Raw genomic sequence first — 19,086 nt, 5'->3', positions numbered from 1 at the left:
AATTCAACTTTTTTAGTCACAGCCCATCTAAGATTTAACAAAAACTTCAATAAAGCAAAAATAAAAACTCTTCCATATATCAACCACCTCATTTGTCCTTTGCACATGCTAATCCTGTGCTAAGTCTACAAACTGAGGTAGAAACTAGAGATGTCTGATAATGGCTTTTTTGCCGATATTCCGATATTGTCCAACTCTTAATTACCGATTCCGATATCAACCAATACCGATATATACGGTCGTGGAATTAACACATTATTATGCCTAATTTTGTTGGATGCATTAAACAATGCAACAAGGTTTTCCAAAATAAATCAACTCAAGTTATGGAAAAAAGTGCCAACATGGCACTGCCGTATTTATTATTTTTTTAACATGCCTCAAAACAACAGCTACAAAAACAATGAAGGCACACAAATTCAGTCCAGAGTATACTCGAGTCATAAAGTAAACAATAGCATAGTCCTCTTTTAGTGCAAGACTGCCTGGCATACTGTATAACGGGGCTCAATCTGCCCTGCTCTAACGTATTTGTATGAGTAACACAAATGTTCTGCAAGCTGGTGGTGAGTGCTTGAAGTGGCCTAGCAGTCAGCCAGAGCTTCTGAAATGCTGCATTGAGACAGGGCAAACTGCAAAGTGTGCACCATGCAGGGCAGACTAGCCACTGTAGCGTTTGCCATATTGTCTGCGTTGTACCTGACCACAACGTGGGCTGTCGCCTTGGGGTGGTTTTAGTTGTATTTTTGTTTTTCCTCCGCAGAGTCTTTAAGCGACAACTGTGTGGTACTACTTTTTTCCCGTGTTTTATTTCTGTCTATCTTCCGTTTGTATTCATCGTGTATCTCCTTATCATTTTTGAAGAGATGGGAGAAAATTGCTCGTATTATAGGAAGACGTTTTGTTTTGGTTCCTCCACGCATAACCAACTTTTTGCATTGTAAATTGCCAGTTTTTTATCCGTCAGACATACTTTAAAATAATCCCAAACCATGGACATGGTGTCGTTTTGTCAGTCACCGAGCGAGCTGGCTTGTTAGCCACGGCTACAGCACCGGCAACAACACACTCTTGTTGTTAAGCTTCGCTGGCGGCGGTTTGATGAGGTCATCAAGCGTCGCCAGTAAACCTTTCATCCTGCAGTCATCAACTCTTATGTTGAGTGGGGAAGAGGGGAGCAGGGAGGAGCTGCTGACTGGAAGACGCAACTGCTCTGTACTGCTCCCTACGTCCGTGTTTTACCGGATATGTACCGCTCTGTACAACGGCGTTTTAAAAAGTCATTAATTTTACTTTTTGAAACCGATACTAATCATTTCCGATATTACATTTTAAAGCATTTATCGACATTTTTAGTAGAAACCATTCAAAAGGGTTGAGTTGCTTCCTGTCTTCTAGGCATCACTGAGTAGTGATAGGTTAATAAAAGCTGTGCAATGTGTAAACAATGTCAACAAACCAACAATAAAAACTTAGTATTGCAGTAAATCTCACTTTGTTCACTTTCTTGAAATTCTCCCAGAAGACGATAATGTTCACAGAACTATATCAATGCTGCATTTTAATTGCTTGTTTTACGTCGGGTCGCGGGGGAGGAGTCACAGCCCCGCTTTATCGTGTAACTCTTGCTTAATATACAATGTGCTTGCCTAACAGAATTGCTATTGCGACATCCGGTGGACACATTTAGAACTGCATTTTCTTTCATTAAAAAAAATGCAGCTCAATTTTACACTTGGCAAATTTATCCCGTGGGCCAGATCGAACCTGGTCAGGCCCGCCAGCCGCATGTTTGACATCCCTGTTTTAATTGGTCTCACAGTCTGCTTCAGCAGGCTTCACAATCCTGGCGAAGACTGCTGAACAGATCTGCAAAAGTGTGTCGCCCTGATAAACTTAGCTCTGCTTTTTTTGGGGGGGTTCCCTGCAGGTGAACGACATCAACTTTGAAAACATGAGCAATGATGACGCAGTCCGAGTGCTGAGGGACATCGTGCATAAGCCGGGGTAAGATCTGAGGAATCCTCGTTGGGGTTTTAAGACAATATGTGTAAATGTATCCGTGTATTGCCAGTCCCATTACTCTGACTGTGGCCAAATGCTGGGATCCAAACCCACGGGGATGCTTTGCTCTGCCAAGAAGTGAGTGATTATTCTCATCATTTCTTTTAATCCATCTAGTTTTGTCATACCTCTCACCCAACTGCACTTAATTCTACAGGTGAGCCAATTCGACCCATTGACCCTGCGGCATGGGTGTCGCATACCGCAGCAATGACTGGGGTGTATCCCGCTTACGGCATGAGCCCCTCCATGAGCACCGTCACCTCCACCAGCTCCTCCATCAGCAGCTCCATTCCGGAGACCGAGCGTGAGTCCCGTCATCGTCTTTTGACAAGTCTCACTTACCTTTTCTCTTTCTATTTTGGTGCATCTTTTTTGAGTCGCTCATTCTTTGCTCCTCTGCTTTTGAACGTTTGAGGGCCGGACTTGTTTGCAAACCTCCCCTCCGCACCCTGACCGACAAAACTTTAGCAATAGCCATATTCCTCTCAGACGGAGAGCCCTGCCCTCTCACCGCATTCCAGCGACGAGATCCGACTGTTCAGCCTCACAGCTCGCTTCCGTCGCCCTTGTGATCTTTGTCTGGTGACATTTGCTCAGTGGGATTTATTCATATACTCGTTGCCGTTTTAGTTTGGTTGGAGCTATGTAAATATATTTTGGATATGTGGGCCAGCTTTTAACCACGCCATTTTTAACACCCAGAGAGGAAAAGGTGCCAGGAGTTTTTTTTTTTGCATCGGTCAATAAATTACACAAGCAGAAAACTGCTGAGGTGGATACAGTGTTGTGGTCCAAAGGGGAGATTAACATGAAGGAGAGTATTATTTATTTCACAACCAGTAATGGAACATTTAAGCGTTCACCCTCCAAGCAGATGAATAAAAGATACTGGGGCGGTATAGCTCGGTTGGTAGAGTGGCCGTGCCAGCAACTTTAGGGTTGCAGGTTCAATTCCCGCTTCCGCCATCCTAGTCACTGCCGTTGTGTCCTTGGGCAAGACACTTTACCCACCTGCTCCCAGTGCCACCCACACTGCTTTAAATGTAACTTAGATATTGGGTTTCACTATGTAAAGCGCTTTGAGTCACTAGAGAAAAGCGCAATATAAATATAATTCACTTCACTTCACTACTTTAAACCAGAGGTGCCAAAACCTTTCCTGCAGGCGAGCTACTTTTCAATTGATACAGTTGAGGTGATTTACCATCCATCCATCCATCTTCTTCCGCTTATCCGAGGTGGGGCTGTGGGGGCAGCAGCCTAAGCAGGGAAGCCCAGACTTTCCTCTCTCCAGCCTTTTCGTCCCGATGGGATCCCGAAGCGTTCCCAGTTCAGCCGGGAGACATTGTCTTCCCAACGTGTCCTGGGTCTTCCCCATGGCCTGCCTGAAAAACGTGTTCGGGTGGCATCCTGACCAGATGCCCGAACCACCTCATCTGGCTCCTCTCCATGTGGAGGAGTAGCGGCTTTACTTTGAGCTCCTGGCAGAGCTTTTCACCCTATCTCTAAGGGAGAGCCCCGCCACCCGGCGGAGGAAACTAATTTCGGCCGCTTTTACCCGTGATCTTGTCCTTTCGGTCATAACCCAAAGCTCATGACCATAGGTGAGGATGGGAACGTAGATCGACCGGTAAATTGAGAGCTTTGCCTTGCGGCTCAGCTCCTTCACCACAACGGATCGATTCGGTGTCCGCATTACTGAAAACGCCGCACCGATCCGCCTGTCCACCTCACCATCCACTCTTCCCTCACTTGGGAACAAGACTTTGAGGTGCTTAAACCCCTCCAGTAGGGGCAGGGTCTCCTCCCCAACCCGGAGATGGCACTCCACCCTTTTCCGGGCGAGAACCTTGGACTCTGACTTGGAGGTGCTTAGTCCCATACCAGTCGCTTCACACTGGGCTGTGAACCGATCCAGTGAGAGCTGAAGATCCTGGCCAGATGAAGCCATCAGGACCACATCATCTGCAAAAAGCAGAGATCTAATCATGCAGGCACCAAACCGGATCCATTCAACGCCCGGACTGCGCCTCGAAATTCTGTCCGTTAAAGTTATGAAGAGAATGGGTGACAAAGGGCAGCCTTAGCGGAGTCCAACCCTCACTGGAAACGTGTCAGACTTATCGCCAGCAATGCGGGCCAAACTCTGACACTGATCATACAGGGAGTGGACCACCACAATAAGACAGTTTGATTCCCCATACTCTCTGAGCACTCCCCATAGGACTTACCGGGGTAGAGGGTTGAATCCCTTCTCCAAGTCCACAAAGCACATGTGGACTGGTTGGGCAAACTCCCATGCACCCTAAAGGACCCTGCCCAGAGTATAGAGCTGGTCCACAGTTCCACGACCAGGACGAAAACCACACTGTTCCTCCTGAATCCGAGGTTGATCTACCTCATATATATAATTTATTTATATTTATTAAATAGACAAGTTTTTTTTAACAAGTTAAAGGAGTTTAATGAAAATACAAGGATGTTGAACACATATAGATTCCTATCTTTCATGAAGACAAGACTATAAGTTGGTGTATCACCTGATTCTGATGACTTGCATTGGTTGTAATCAGACAGTAGTGATGACAACATCCACATTTTCAAATGGAGGAGAAAAAAAGTCATACATTCTGTCCAATACCAAATGAAAGTGTTCAGTTTTTGGCATCTTATTTGTCCAGCTTCCATACTCGTTTTTACACACTTTACAAGAAATATATTGGCGTCAAACTCCGAATCTTGCTAGCTTTCTGAGACTCTTATTTTGTTAGCCCAGGCAGGGGGGAGCAGCGCTCTTATTGTGAAGACAAGAACTGTGCAGTGGGTTTTTTAAGTCTTGACGGCTGGTACGGCGTGAGAGTCTGTTGAAATAAAGTGTTTCCCGCCTTCCTGTCGGTCATTTTTTCTTAATGATGATCTGGCAGCAGCCGGCGTCCCCTCACAGGACCCTCGGGTGCCGTGAATGTCAATCAAGTGACGTCTTGGTGAAGATTGATGATAGCTAATGTCTATTTTTTTAATGCCTGGCTGGCGATGGACTGACACACCCTCCACCATCCACCGCTAGCTCGCGATCGACGTAACAGACACCCCTGTTTTAAACAATTTCCTCCCAGCAACACAAGATAATGTTTATGGGAGTTTAGGAAAAACGTGAAGTGAATTATATTTATATAGCGCTTTTCTCTAGTGACTCAAAGCGCTTTACATAGTGAAACCCAATATCTAAGTTACATTTAAACCAGTGTGGGTGGCACTGGGAGCAGGTGGGTAAAGTGTCTTGCCCAAGGACACAACGGCAGTGACTAGGATGGCGGAAGCGGGAATCGAACCTGCAACCCTCAAGTTGCTGGCACGGCCGCTCTACCAACCGAGCTATGAATCACCAACTCCCTAATCCCCCCCCCCAACAAAAAAACAATATTGCACAAAACAAAAGGTAAATTGATTGAAAAAGTGTCTGTATTGGTGTTACAGGGAGAACATTCTATTCCAGGGGTGGGCAACCCGCGGCTCTTTAGCGCCGCCCTAGTGGCTCTCTGGAGCTTTTTTTTTAAAAATAAATGAAATATGGAAATTATGAGGGGAAAAAAAACATATTTTCTGTTGTAATATGGTTTCTGTAGGAGGACAAACATGACACAAACCTCCCCAATTGCTATAAAGCACACGGTTTTTATTAAACATGCTTCACTGATCCGAGTATTTGGCGAGTGCCGTTTTGTCTTACTAATTTTGGCGGTCCTTGAACTCACCGTGGTTTGTTTACACGTATAACTTTCTCCGACTTTCTAAGACGTGTTTTATGCCACTTCTTTTTCTGTCTCATTTTGTCCACCAAACTTATAACGTTGTGCATGAATGCACAAAGGGGAGTTTTCTTGATGTTATTGACTCATGTGGAGTGCTAATCAGACATTTGGTCACTGCATGACTGCAAGCTAATCAATGCTAACATGCTATTTAGGCTAGCTACATGTAAATATTGCATCATTATGCTTCATTTGTAGCTATATTTTAGCTCATTTAGTTTCCTTTAAGTCCTCTTAATTCAATTTATATCTCATGACACACTATCTGTATGTAATATGGCTTTTATTTTTTTGCAGCTCCAGACGGATTTGTCTTTGTATTTTTGGTACAATAGGGCTCCTTCAACATTTTGTGTTGCCGACCCCTGTTCTATTCAAATAGTTTTATTTTTTTAACAACTTGGAGGCGTTGTCAAGGTTCAAGTCCAAGTTAAACAAAACTGATCTAATCCGTTCTGATTCTCCCTTCCACCCAGGCCACAGGAAACAAAATATTAGTCATGATGATTTCTCAAGCAGATGGTGTATTTACATTTATGTTGAAGGCAAGAAACTAAAATGTTTTGGGTTTTTTTAAACAGATGAATCACACCTGGAAATTTGGATTAATCATGATTAGCCACTGGTTATTACTTGCTTGCATAATTTAAATGAACCTATAGGGGTCGTATTATGATTTTTTTTTTACATTTAAAACATGTTCTTGTGGTCCACATAACATGTGATGGTGGTTGTTTGGTCAAAATGTTGCATAGATGATGTTTTACACATCATCTTCAAGCCGCTTTCTGACATCCTCTTCAGGATGTGCCATTTTGTGAACGCTCTTATTTACGTGCCTCACCTTCGACATCGTCATCTCCCCGTTGACCGTGTTGTAGTTTTTAATACTTCCACAGCCAGTCGAGTGACAGATACAAGTTCAAACTATACGCTTATTTGTATCAGAAATGGCAACAGCGGAGGATGCATGTGCATGTACGAGCCAGTCAATCAATCAATGCAATCAATGTTTATTTATATAGCCCCAAATCACAAATGTCTCAAATGACTGCACAAATCATTACGACTACAACATCCTCGGAAGAACCCACAAAAGGGCAAGGAAAACTCACACCCAGTGGGCAGGGAGAATTCACATCCAGTGGGACGCCAGTGACAATGCTGACTATGAGAAACCTTGGAGAGGACCTCAGATGTGGGCAACCCCCGCCCTCTAGGGGACCGAAAGCAATGGATGTCGAGCGGGTCTAACATGATACTGTGAAAGTTCAATCCATAGTGGCTCCAACACAGCCGCGAGAGTTCAGTTCAAGCGGATCCAAGACAGCAGCGAGAGTCCCGTCCACAGGAAACCATCTCAAGCGGATCAGCAGCGTAGAGATGTCCCCAACCGATACAGGCGAGCGGTCCATCCTGGGTCCCGACGAGTGGTCCATCCTGGGTCTCGACTCTGGACAGCCAGTACTTCATCCAGGGTCATCGGACCGGACCCCCTCCACAAGGGAGGGGGGGACATAGGAGAAAGAAAAGAAGCGGCAGATCAACTGCCCCAAAACAAGAGGATATCAAAAAAGGAGCTTATTGACTACAGCAGGGGTAGAGAACCTATGGCTCTAGAGCCAGATGTGGCTCTTTTGATGACTGCACCTGGCTCTCAGATAAATATTAGCTGACGTTGCTTAACACGATAAGTAATGAATAATTCCGCAGTGTCAAAAATAACGTTCGAAATATAAGACGTTCTCATGCATTTTAATCCATCCATCCGGTTTCTACCGCACCTGTTCAAGAAGTCGCATTAATGGTAAGAAGTATTTAATTTTTTTGTTGGTTAGTTTCAGAATAACAATGTTATTAAAATGAATACGATACTTATTATACTCTAAAAATGTTGGTGTTACTTAAAAGTGCACGCATTTAGTTGTATTCAGTCTTAAAAAAATATATTGTATGGCTCTCACGGAAATACTTTTTAAAATATTTGGCTTATATGGCTCTCTCAGCCAAAAAGGTTCCCGACTACTGGGTCAGACTACAATGGCGGACTCGCGCAAAACACTTTAGGTATGGATAATTGGTGGACGTCACAGGTTGTGTAAATTCCAAACAGCTCGTTTGGAGGAAGTATGAAGAATTGTTTTTATAAATATCTGCCCAATGTCCCCATTGTTTGATAGCAAATTTTAGGGATTTATGCACATCCCAAATGGACATAAACAGGTACCAATAGGACAGTAGGTCTTGTTTTAAAAAGGTATTTGGACGCAAATGCAATTTTATTGTCAGAATGTCGGATAGGAACTTTGTATTTATGTTTTACTTTATGCACATCATTTATTTGCTCAAAATTTGGTAACTGAATAATCTAAAGAACCCCTGTGGAGTATTTTGGATTGAATTTGTCGTTGAGCATCCCAGTCGGAGCCTGTTGACTCGACTCTGTGCTGACTTATGCATTGAGCTGATCACTGACCGTGTAACAAGTCATGCCGCCTTGCAGATAACCATTCCAGGTTAAAGTAAAGCAGCATATAAGCTCAAATGGAGTTGCGAGGGCTGGCGATATGGGCTTTTATTAATATCTCGATATTTTTAGACCATGTCACGATACACCATATATATCTCCATATTTTGCCTTAGCCTTGAATGAACACTTGATGCATATAATCACAGCAGTATGATGATTCCATGTGTCTACATTAAAACATTCTTCTTCATACTGCATTAATATATGCTACTTTTAAACTTTCATGCAGAGAGGGAAATCACAACTAAAAGTGTATTTATCAAACAGTTATTAAGCAGTGGCACAAACATTCCTTTCATTTCCAAAACAGAAAGTGCAAGATTGTCAGAGACATTTTAAAACAAGCTATGAGTGCACTTTCGTGCATGATGTCACTAAAATGACATACCAAAACAACACTGAAATAAAGTGCACTTTTTGTACAGAACGCCACTACAATAGTTAAAAAGAAATAAAGTGCTTTTTTGTGCATGATGTCACACAAGATATTTCATCCATCCATCCATCCATTTTCTACCGCTAATTCCCTTTCGGGGTCGCGGGGGGCGCTGGCGCCTATCTCAGCTACAATCGGGCGGAATGCAGGGTACACCCTAGACAAGTCGCCACCTCGTCGCAGGGCCAACACAGATAGACAGACAACATTCACACTCATATTCACACACTAGGGACCAATTTAGTGTTGCCAATCAACCTATCCCCAGGTGCATGTCTTTGGAGGTGGGGGGGTCTATCCCCAGGTGCATGTCTTTGGAGGTGGGAAGAAGCCGGAGTACCCGGAGGGAACCCACGCATTCACGGGGAGAACATGCAAACTCCACACAGAAAGATCCCGAGCCTAGATTTGAACCCAGGACTGCAGGAACTTCGTATTGTGAGGCAGACGCACTAACCCCTCTGCCACCGTGAAGCCCCCAAGATATTTCAATAACTGTCAAATAAAAATGAGCTGCATAGTAGGAAATCAAATAGTGTATGTCTTTCGCTATGTGGTAGGTTCCTGCGGACGTTATCCCCTCCTGTTGTTGACTATTTTTTTCATAGCGTGTTGATGTGAAAATGTTTACTTGGGCATTTTGTTGGGTGGCTCCGGCCGAGATGTTGACATGCGGAGTTTCAAGCACCTTTTGTTCTCTAGCGGGTGGCTTTTCAAATGATGCTACAAATTAGCAGTAATCTTACTTTTTCTAGCAACGCTTTTGCCGCATACTTGACATATTACGGTTGTCTGTTCAACGTCTTGCAGCTTGAAGCCAAACGACCGCCATACGATGTTTTTCTTGGGAATTAATTCTTCCTTCATTTCTTACTAGATTCGCACCATCTCTCGTATTACCACTCGCACCGCTCCACTTGCATCACAGCTAACGTTACCCATTCTGCTACTTGTCTGCTCCGCGAGGGTGTATACGTATGTGACGTATGTAAGAATGTGCGCTTGTTTTACGTCTCTGTGAGAAGGAGAAACAAGAAGGAGTGAGAAAAGCCTGAAGTGTAAAGCCCGCAGCTAAAAGCAAATGCGTGAGAACCTATACTCCAATATCACGATGTAGTCGTTTTCTATATCGCGATATATCGAGTGTATTCGATATATCGCCCAGCCAAAAGTTTAGACACAACGTCTCATTCAATGTATTTTCTTTTTTTCCATGACTATTTATTTACACTGTAGATTGTCACTGAAGGCATCCAAACTATGAATAAACACATGTGGAGTTATGTACTTAACTAAAAATGCTGAAATAACCGAAAACATGGTTTGTATTCCCGTTTCTTTCAAAATAGCCACCCTTTGCTCTGAGTACTGCTTTGCACACTCTTAGTATTCTCTCCATGAGCTTCAAGAGGTAGTCACCTGAAATGGTTTTCCAGAGGCGTTTTGATTGATTGATTAAAACTTTTATTAGTAGATTGCACAGTACAGTACATATTCCGTACAATTGACCACAAAATGGTAACACTCCAATAAGTTTTTCAACTTGTTTAAGTCGGGGTCCACGTTAATTAATTCATGGTAATGCAACTCATGTTAAGCACTTGTTGGCCCCTTTGCCTAATCAGAGCAAAGGGCAGCTATTTTGAAGAAACTACATGGTGGCAGAGGGGTTAGTGCGTCAGCCTCACAATACGAAGGTCCTGCAGTCCTGGGTTCAATCCCAGGCTCGGGATCTTTCTGTGTGGAGTTTGCATGTTCTCCCCGTGAATGTGTGGGTTCCCTCCGGGTACTCCGGCTTCCTCCCACTTCCAAAGACATGCACCTGGGGATAGGTTGATTGGCAACACTAAATTGGCCCTCAATCAATCAATCAATGTTTATTTATATAGCCCCAAATCACAAATGTCTCAAAGGACTGCACAAATCATTACGACTACAACATCCTCGGAAGAACCCACAAAAGGGCAAGGAAAACTCACACCCAGTGGGCAGGGAGAATTCACATCCAGTGGGACGCCAGTGACAATGCTGACTATGAGAAACCTTGGAGAGGACCTCAGATGTGGGCAACCCCCGCCCTCTAGGGGACCGAAAGCAATGGATGTCGAGCGGGTCCAACATGATACTGTGAAAGTTCAATCCATAGTGGCTCCAACACAGCCGCGAGAGTTCAGTTCAAAGCGGATCCAAGACAGCAGCGAGAGTCCCGTCCACAGGAGACCATCTCAAGCGGAGGCGGGTCAGCAGCGTAGAGATGTCCCCAACCGATACAGGCGAGCGGTCCATCCTGGGTCTCGACTCTGGACAGCCAGTACTTCATCCATGGTTATCCTATGTCCCCCCCCCACAAGGGAGGGGGGGACATAGGAGAAAGAAAAGAAGCGGCAGATCAACTGGTCTAAAAAGGAGGTCTAGTTAAAGGCTAGAGTATACAGATGAGTTTTAAGGTGAGACTTAAATGCTTCTACTGAGGTAGCATCTCGAACTGTTACCAGGAGGGCATTCCAGAGTACTGGAGCCCGAACGGAAAACGCTCTATAGCCCGCAGACTTTTTTTGGGCTCTAGGAATCACTAATAAGCCGGAGTCTTTTGAACGCAGATTTGTGAATGGGACTGTGAATGTTGTCTGTCTATCTGTGTTGGCCCTGCGATGAGGTGGCGACTTGTCCAGGGTATACACTGCCTTCCGCCCGATTGTAGCTGAGATAGGTGCCAGCGCCCCCAAAAAGGTTTTCCACAAATATGCATTTTCTGCCATTTTTGTGTTTTGTCGGGAGTCTTGATGATGTTTTGAGACATCTCCTACAACTACAGCACCAGTATTGTGCTGCTGAAGCAAATCCGTGTTTTTGAATTTTTGCATAAGGGTCCCCCCTTACAAAATTTTAGCAAAAAAAAGTTTTCCCAAAATATGCATTTTCTGCCATTTTTGTGTTTTGTCGGGAGTCTTGATGATGTTCTGAGACATCTCCTACAACTACAGCACCAGTATTGTGCTGCTGAAGCAAATCCGTGTTTTTGAATTTTTGCATAAGAGTCCCTCCCCCCTTACAAAATTTTAGCAAAAAAAAGTTTTCCAAAAATATGCATTTTCTGCCATTTTTGTGTTTTGTCAGGAGTCTTGATGATGTTCTGAGACATCTCCTACAACTACAGCACCGGTATTGTGCTGCTGAAGCAAATCCGTGTTTTTGAATTTTTGCATAAGGGTCCCCCCCTTACAAAATTTTAGCAAAAAAAAGTTTTCCAAAAATACGCATTTTCTGCCATTTTTGTGTTTTGTCGGGAGTCTTGATGATGTTCTGAGACATCTCCTACAACTACAGCACCAGTATTGTGCTGCTGTAGCAAATCCGTGTTTTTGAATTTTTGCATAAGGGTCCCCCCTTACAAAATTTTAGCAAAAAAAAAGTTTTCCAAAAATATGCATTTTCTGCCATTTTTGTGTTTTGTCGGGAGTCTTGATGATGTTCTGAGACATCTCCTACAACTACAGCACCGGTATTGTGCTGCTGAAGCAAATCCGTGTTTTTGAATTTTTGCATAAGGGTCCCCCCTTACAAAATTTTAGCAAAAAAAAGTTTTCCAAAAATATGCATTTTCTGCCATTTTTGTGTTTTGTCGGGAGTCTTGATGATGTTCTGAGACATCTCCTACAACTACAGCACCGGTATTGTGCTGCTGAAGCAAATCCGTTTTTTTAAATTTTTGCATAAGGGTCCCCCCCGCTTACGAAATTTTAGCAAAAAAAAGTTTTCCAAAAATGTGATTTTACTGCCATTTTCGGGTTTTGTCGGTAGTCCTGATGACGTTTTGAGACATCTCCTACAACTACAGCTATAAATGATAAATGGGTTGTACTAGTATAGCGCTTTTCTACCTTCAAGGTACTCAAAGCGCTTTGACACTACTTCCACATTCACACACACATTCACACACTGATGGAGGGAGCTGCCATGCAAGGCGCCAACCAGCACCCATCAGGAGCAAGGGTGAAGTGTCTTGCTCAGGACACAACGGACGTGACGAGGTTGGTAGTAGGTGGGATTTGAACCAGGGACCCTCGGGTTACGCACGGCCACTTTTCCACTGCGCCACGCATAAGCAACTATAAGCGGTAGAAAATGGATGGATGGGTAGAATATAAAACATGTTTTCAGTTATTTCACCTGTTTTTTTTTGTGAAGTGTTCATTCATTGTTTTGATGTGACAATCTACAGTGTAAATAGTCATGAAAATAAAGAAAACGCATTGAATGAGAAGGTGTGTCCAAACTTTTGGCCTGAACTGGAAATGATAAATGCAATATTTTTTTTGTAATTAATCACATGAGTAAAATGGTTATTTTTAACATCCTTTAAAAAAAAAAAAACAGTCCAACTTTGTGTCCCTCTGCGTCCTCCCAGGATTCGATGACTTCCACCTCTCCATCCACACCGACATGGCAACAGTTGCTAAGGCCATGGCCTGCCCTGAGTCAGGCCTGGAAGTGCGAGACCGGATGTGGCTCAAGATCACTATCGCAAACGCCTTTATTGGTACGACCGCGAGAGCAAGCCTCAGCCTGGACGAACCATTGGGAAAAAAACGAAAATAACCACTGTTTTATGTCTGTTGTCAGGTTCTGATGTGGTGGACTGGCTCTTCCACCACGTGGAAGGCTTCACAGATCGCAGAGAAGCCCGTAAATACGCCAGCAACTTGTTGAAGGCCGGCTACATCCGACACACCGTCAACAAGATCACCTTCTCTGAGCAGTGCTACTACGTATTTGGAGACCTGTGTGGCAGTGAGTGGGATGTTCAGCTCACTCTTAACGACGAGTACTCCAACTGTTAACGTTTACACCCCGCCCCCTCAGATATGACCCACCTGTCTCTCCATGACCACGACGGTTCAAGTGGGGGCGCCTCGGATCAAGACACCCTCCCCCCTCTGCCGCACCCCGGGGCAGCTCCGTGGCCGATGCCCCTGCCCTACCAGTTCCCCATCCCTCACCCGTACGACCTGCCGCAGCCCTTCCACGGCGGGCCGGCCGCTGGCAGTGGAGGAAGCCAGCACAGCGGTGAGTGAGCACGCAGGCTGTCACTGCTAAAAGTCAGTGTTCAAAAACAAATATCAAAATGAGGGGTATTTTATATCATATGTTGGTTTCACATTTGAAGTTTAATTGCTGCAAAATATTTGAGTTTCACCTGTATGTGCATACACTTCACTTGTTATCATATAGCTTGGAGTAGCCAGCATACAGCTTTTCTACAAGTTTTTACTATCCTGAAAATAACTCAACACATGGTGATTGTTGTGTAAAGAGCTGGCAACAATGGTAAGTACATCCTACAGTGAACGTCAATCAATCAATCAATATTTACTTATATAGCCCTAAATCACTAGTGTCTCAAAGGGCTGCACAAACCACCACGACATCCTCGGTAGGCCCACATAAGGGCAAGGAAAACTCACACCCAGTGGGACATCGGTGACAATAATGACCTAGTGGGACGTCGGTGACAATGATGACTATGAGAACCTTAGAGAGGAGGAAAGCAATGGATGTCGAGCGGGTCTAACATGATACTGTGAAAGTTCAATCCACAATGGATCCAACACAGTCGCGAGAGTCCAGTCCAAAGCGGATCCAACACAGCAGCGAGAGTCCCGTTCACAGCGGAGCCAGCAGGAAACCATCCCAAGCGGAGGCGGATCAGCAGCGCAGAGATGTCCCCAGCCGATACACAGGCAAGCAGTACATGGCCGAACTCCACACGTTACCTTAACGTAGTCCGAGGTCACATTGTTATGGGAGACACACTGCATCCTATCAGTAAGATAAGAGTTAAACCAAGACAGGGCTAAGTCTGACATACCAATTCGTGTTTTGATACGTTCTAATAAAATATTATGATCGACGGTATCGAAAGCAGCGCTAAGATCGAGGAGCAGCAACATAGATGACGCATCAGAATCCATCGTTAGCAATAGATCATTAGTCATTTTTGCGAGGGCTGTCTCCGTGGAGTGATTTGCCCTGAAACCGGATTGAAAGGTTTCACATAGATTGTTAGACGCTAAGTGTTCATTTAACTGCTCCGCAACAATTTTTTCAAGGATTTTTGAAATAAAGGGAAGGTGAGACACCGGTCGGTAGTTTACCATGAGGTCAGGATCGAGGTTAGGTCTTTTAAGAAGAGGATGAATAACCGCTTTTTTGAATGCTAGGGGAACAGTGCCCGAGGAGAGTGATAAGTTTATAATATTTAGCACTGATGGACCTAATAATACAAAGAGCTCCTTGATCAGTTTCCCAGGAAGAGGGTCAAGTAAACATGTTGTCTGTTTTATTCCATTTACACGTTGTAACAATTCCTCTAATGTTATTTCCTCAAAACGAGAGAAACTATTTTGGAGGGCAGTATCCGCCGTATATACAATCGTGTCAGTGTTAATAGAACCCCGTTGTAGTTGGGACGCATTGTCTTTAATCTCCTTTCTAATGACTTCAATTTTCTTACTAAAGAATTGCATAAAGTCATCAGCTGAGTGGGTTGAGCTACTGGAAGGGGTCCCTTGTTGGGTTAGCGATGCTACCGTACTAAACAAAAATTTAGGATCGTTTTTATTACGGTGGATGAGATTTGAGTAATATTTAGCTTTAGCTAAGGTAAGCATGCGTTTATAAGTTATTAAACCATCACTCCATGCTTGATGGTGCACCTCAAGTTTAGTCGTGCGCCATTTGCGTTCCAGCTTTCTACATAATAATTTCTGAGCTAGTTTCTTCTGTAAACCACGGGGTGCGCTTTTTTGGAGCCTTTTTTAACTTTAGCGGTGCTATGTTATCAATGGTTTCGCGCAGGGCGTCGTTAAAGTTGTTAGTGAGGTTATCAATAGAGCCCACATACTTTGGGAATGGTGCCATTACCGAGGGCAGTAGGTCAGCAAGAGTTGTTGTGGCTGTATTAATGTTGCGGCTGCTATAGCAGTTATTATTATTATTAGTTTGACGAACATGCGTCTGAACCTCGAATTTTATAAGGTAATGATCGGACAATACTTTAGTATACTTTAGTATACCCTAACATGTCCAAATTGTAACTCCCTTAATCCTCTTGGGCATGGAATCACCGCAGTATAGTCTCCTGCATGATAACTAGGGATGTCCCGATACAACTTTTCCACTTCCAGCAGCGCAGAGATGTCCCCAGCCGATACACAGGCAAGCAGTACATGGCCACCGGATCGGACCGGGCCCCCTCCACAAGGGAGAGTGGGACATAGAAGAAAAAGAAAAGAAACGGCAGATCAACTGGTCTAAAAAGGGAGTCTATTTAAAGGCTAGAGCAATGGCTCCCAAACTTTTGCAGGCTGGCGCCCCCCTTGGCTCCCCAGTGAATTCCTAGCGCCCCCCCCCCCACAGACACATATGGGAACTTTATTCTGGAACAAAAAAATAAAACCATGTAAAATACAGCATTTTATCGCATTTCATAAATAGGCCTACTTAAAGACAAAAATGACAACATTGAAGGTATGAAAAGCAATTTACCCTCTCACGTATTAATTTTCTTCCATTTACTCACAGAAAATGGTGGCGGACGTGATCTAAGGCACGCCACCCTCGCCACCCACACAATGACACACGCGCGAACACGCATATATGCACACACACACACACATGCACACACAGGTACAAAGTCATATACATTCGTAACAATATATATCAGTGAATGCACCACCCTAACCAGCTCAACACAACACAACACGGCGCGTTCTGGCGAGTCCCCAATTTCATGTTGACTTGAACTCAAGATGATGTTGACCGCCAGAATGCGGTTTTTATTATAAGATAAAATTCTGAACATTACAAGCTTGAAATTACAAACCTGAGCTTTTGCTTTTGTAGTCTATGCTGTCGGATCTGACTGGGCCAGAGCGGCATGTGGTAACCGGACCCTGATGCGTCGTCCACTGACTCGTCCTGCTGCACGTGTTGTGTACAAATCGTCAAACAAACGTTCGAACTTCTAACTTCGACTTCGGACTGCCGCCCCCCTACCGCCCCCTTCTTCCTCACCGCCCCCCCAGATCTTCCACTTTGGGAACTACTGGGCTAGAGTATACAAATGAGTTTTAAGCTGAGACTTAAATGCTTCTACTGAGGTAGCATCTCGAACTGTTACCGGGAGGGCATTCCAGAGTACTGGAGCCCGAACGGAAAACGCTCTATAGCCCGCAGACTTTTTTTGGGCTTTGGGAATCACTAATAAGCCTTTGAACGCAGATTTCTTGCCACTGGGTGTGAGTTTTCCTTGCCCTTATGTGGACCTACCAAGGATGTCGTAGTGGTTTGTGCAGCCCTTTGAGACACTAGTGATTTAGGGCTATATAAGCAAACATTGATTGATTGATTGATTGACTTCCGATACGATACCGATATCACTACGATACGATATAGGCACGCATCATACATATATTTATTCCTTATTTTGTTTTGTATTATGTTCGAAAAGGCTTGATAAAGTGATGTTACTGCTACTGATGTTGTAGTGTTAAAACAGAAAACACTAGTCAGCAAGAGTAGGTATAAGAAAAACTGACCCATTTATTATTAACCAATTGTTTACATAAAGGGCTTGACGGTGGCAGAGGGGTTAGTGCGTCTGCCTCACAATACGAAGTTCCTGCAGTCCTGGGTTCAAATCCAGGCTCGGGATCTTTCTGTGTGGAGTTTGCATGTTCTCCCCGTGAATGCGTGGGTTCCCTCCGGGTACTCCGGCTTCCTCCCACTTCCAAAGACATGCACCTGGGGATAGGTTGATTGGCAACACTAAATTGGCCCTAGTGTGTGAATGTGAGTGTGAATGTTGTCTGTCTATCTGTGTTGGCCCTGCGATGAGGTGGCGACTTGTCCAGGGTGTACCCTGCCTTCCGCCCGATTGTAGCTGAGATAGGCGCCAGCGCCCCCCGCGACCCCAAAAGGGAATAAGCGGTAGAAGATGGATGGATGGTTACATTAATTTTAACCTTCAACATAAGAGTATTACCTCAACAAATCCAATAAAAACAAAATGTTATATTTAAAGTGCAAAATAACCACTAATACCAACATAATTATACAATTGAAAAGAATAAATTAGAAATAAATTAAAAGACCCTGAAAAATAACCTAAATAAATCCAATAAAAAAAACAAAAAACTTTTTAAAGTGCAAACAATTCAAGTTCACTTCAGTTATTTTTTTACTGTCAGCATATGTTGGAAACAACTGTGGGCAGGGACAAAAACCACAAAAACAACACAATATTGTCCACTGTCCAACTGCTCTAAATTAAGAGTTCACAGCTCCAGTTTCACTGACTGACTATGCCCAAAACAATGTAGTAATTACTCTTAGTCTTCACTGAAGAATAGTGTAAACACAATAAACATATCACTCTAATAACAAGAGCATAAAGCAAATAATAATCAGTCAGTGCTGACTACCCTTACTACTCCTCCTCCTCCTTCTCCACTTTCTGCAGTCCGAGCATAATGTGGAGATTTTTTTTTTAAGAAGATAAGCATTTCGGCATGCTGTGAGTTAAAATACTTCCACACAGCCGACATCACTACACTTTGCTGAGCGCACGCGTTGTCGTTGTGATCACGTGGGCTGTGCGTGCTGGATCAGAGACGCTCTTCTTCCGCGGCCGCCACCAACGTTAATTAAGGGGCATTGCCGCGACCTACTGTGTTGGAGTGTGATCAAACCAGTCACCTATTATAGAAGTGCTGCAGCGGCAAATGGACAGCTTATATCGGAGCGCTTATATCTGAGTTTTTAGATTCAGTCCGATAAAATCCGATATTCCCTTTTTTGGCTAATATCGGACCGATTTCCGATATCAATATCGGATCGGGACATCCCTAATGATACCATCAAATAGCTCATGGATGTTAGACAACTTGCACTCCCTCCACCTTCCTTCAGCTTGAAAAAGTAAAAAAAAGGTTTTGCATAATGCAAAACAAAACGCCAGATAATGTCTCCTAATACCGTATTTCCTTGAATTGCTGGCGGGGTTTGACTTTTCCTTGCCCTTATGTGGGCCTACCGAGGATGTCGTAGTGGTTTGTGTTGTGGTTTGTGCAGCCCTTTGAGACACTAGTGATTTAGGGCTATATAAATAAACATTGATTGATTGATTGATTGATAATTAATATAAAACCTCTTCTCACTCCGGCGTTAACTAAAGGCAT

General features: G+C 43.9%; 1 protein-coding gene across 2 annotated transcripts in view; it reads left to right on the top strand.

Moving 5' to 3' along the window:
* The window catches only part of LOC133568061 (segment polarity protein dishevelled homolog DVL-3-like), a 73,184-nt gene that overhangs the window by 49,362 nt on the left and 4,736 nt on the right, over positions 1-19,086 (top strand). For both annotated transcript variants that reach the window (XM_061919768.1, XM_061919769.1), the window contains exons 9-14: positions 1,931-2,007; positions 2,075-2,142; positions 2,222-2,371; positions 13,254-13,385; positions 13,469-13,636; positions 13,709-13,912. In XM_061919768.1, coding sequence (XP_061775752.1) covers positions 1,931-2,007; positions 2,075-2,142; positions 2,222-2,371; positions 13,254-13,385; positions 13,469-13,636; positions 13,709-13,912 — 799 coding nt within the window. The remainder of the gene's footprint in view (positions 1-1,930; positions 2,008-2,074; positions 2,143-2,221; positions 2,372-13,253; positions 13,386-13,468; positions 13,637-13,708; positions 13,913-19,086) is intronic.

The sequence above is a fragment of the Nerophis ophidion genome, linkage group LG14 (genome assembly GCF_033978795.1).
Source record: "Nerophis ophidion isolate RoL-2023_Sa linkage group LG14, RoL_Noph_v1.0, whole genome shotgun sequence".
Classification (NCBI taxonomy): Eukaryota; Metazoa; Chordata; class Actinopteri; order Syngnathiformes; family Syngnathidae; genus Nerophis; species Nerophis ophidion.
The sequence above is the reverse complement of the archived record's forward strand: the minus strand, read 5'-3'. Positions and strand labels throughout refer to the sequence as shown.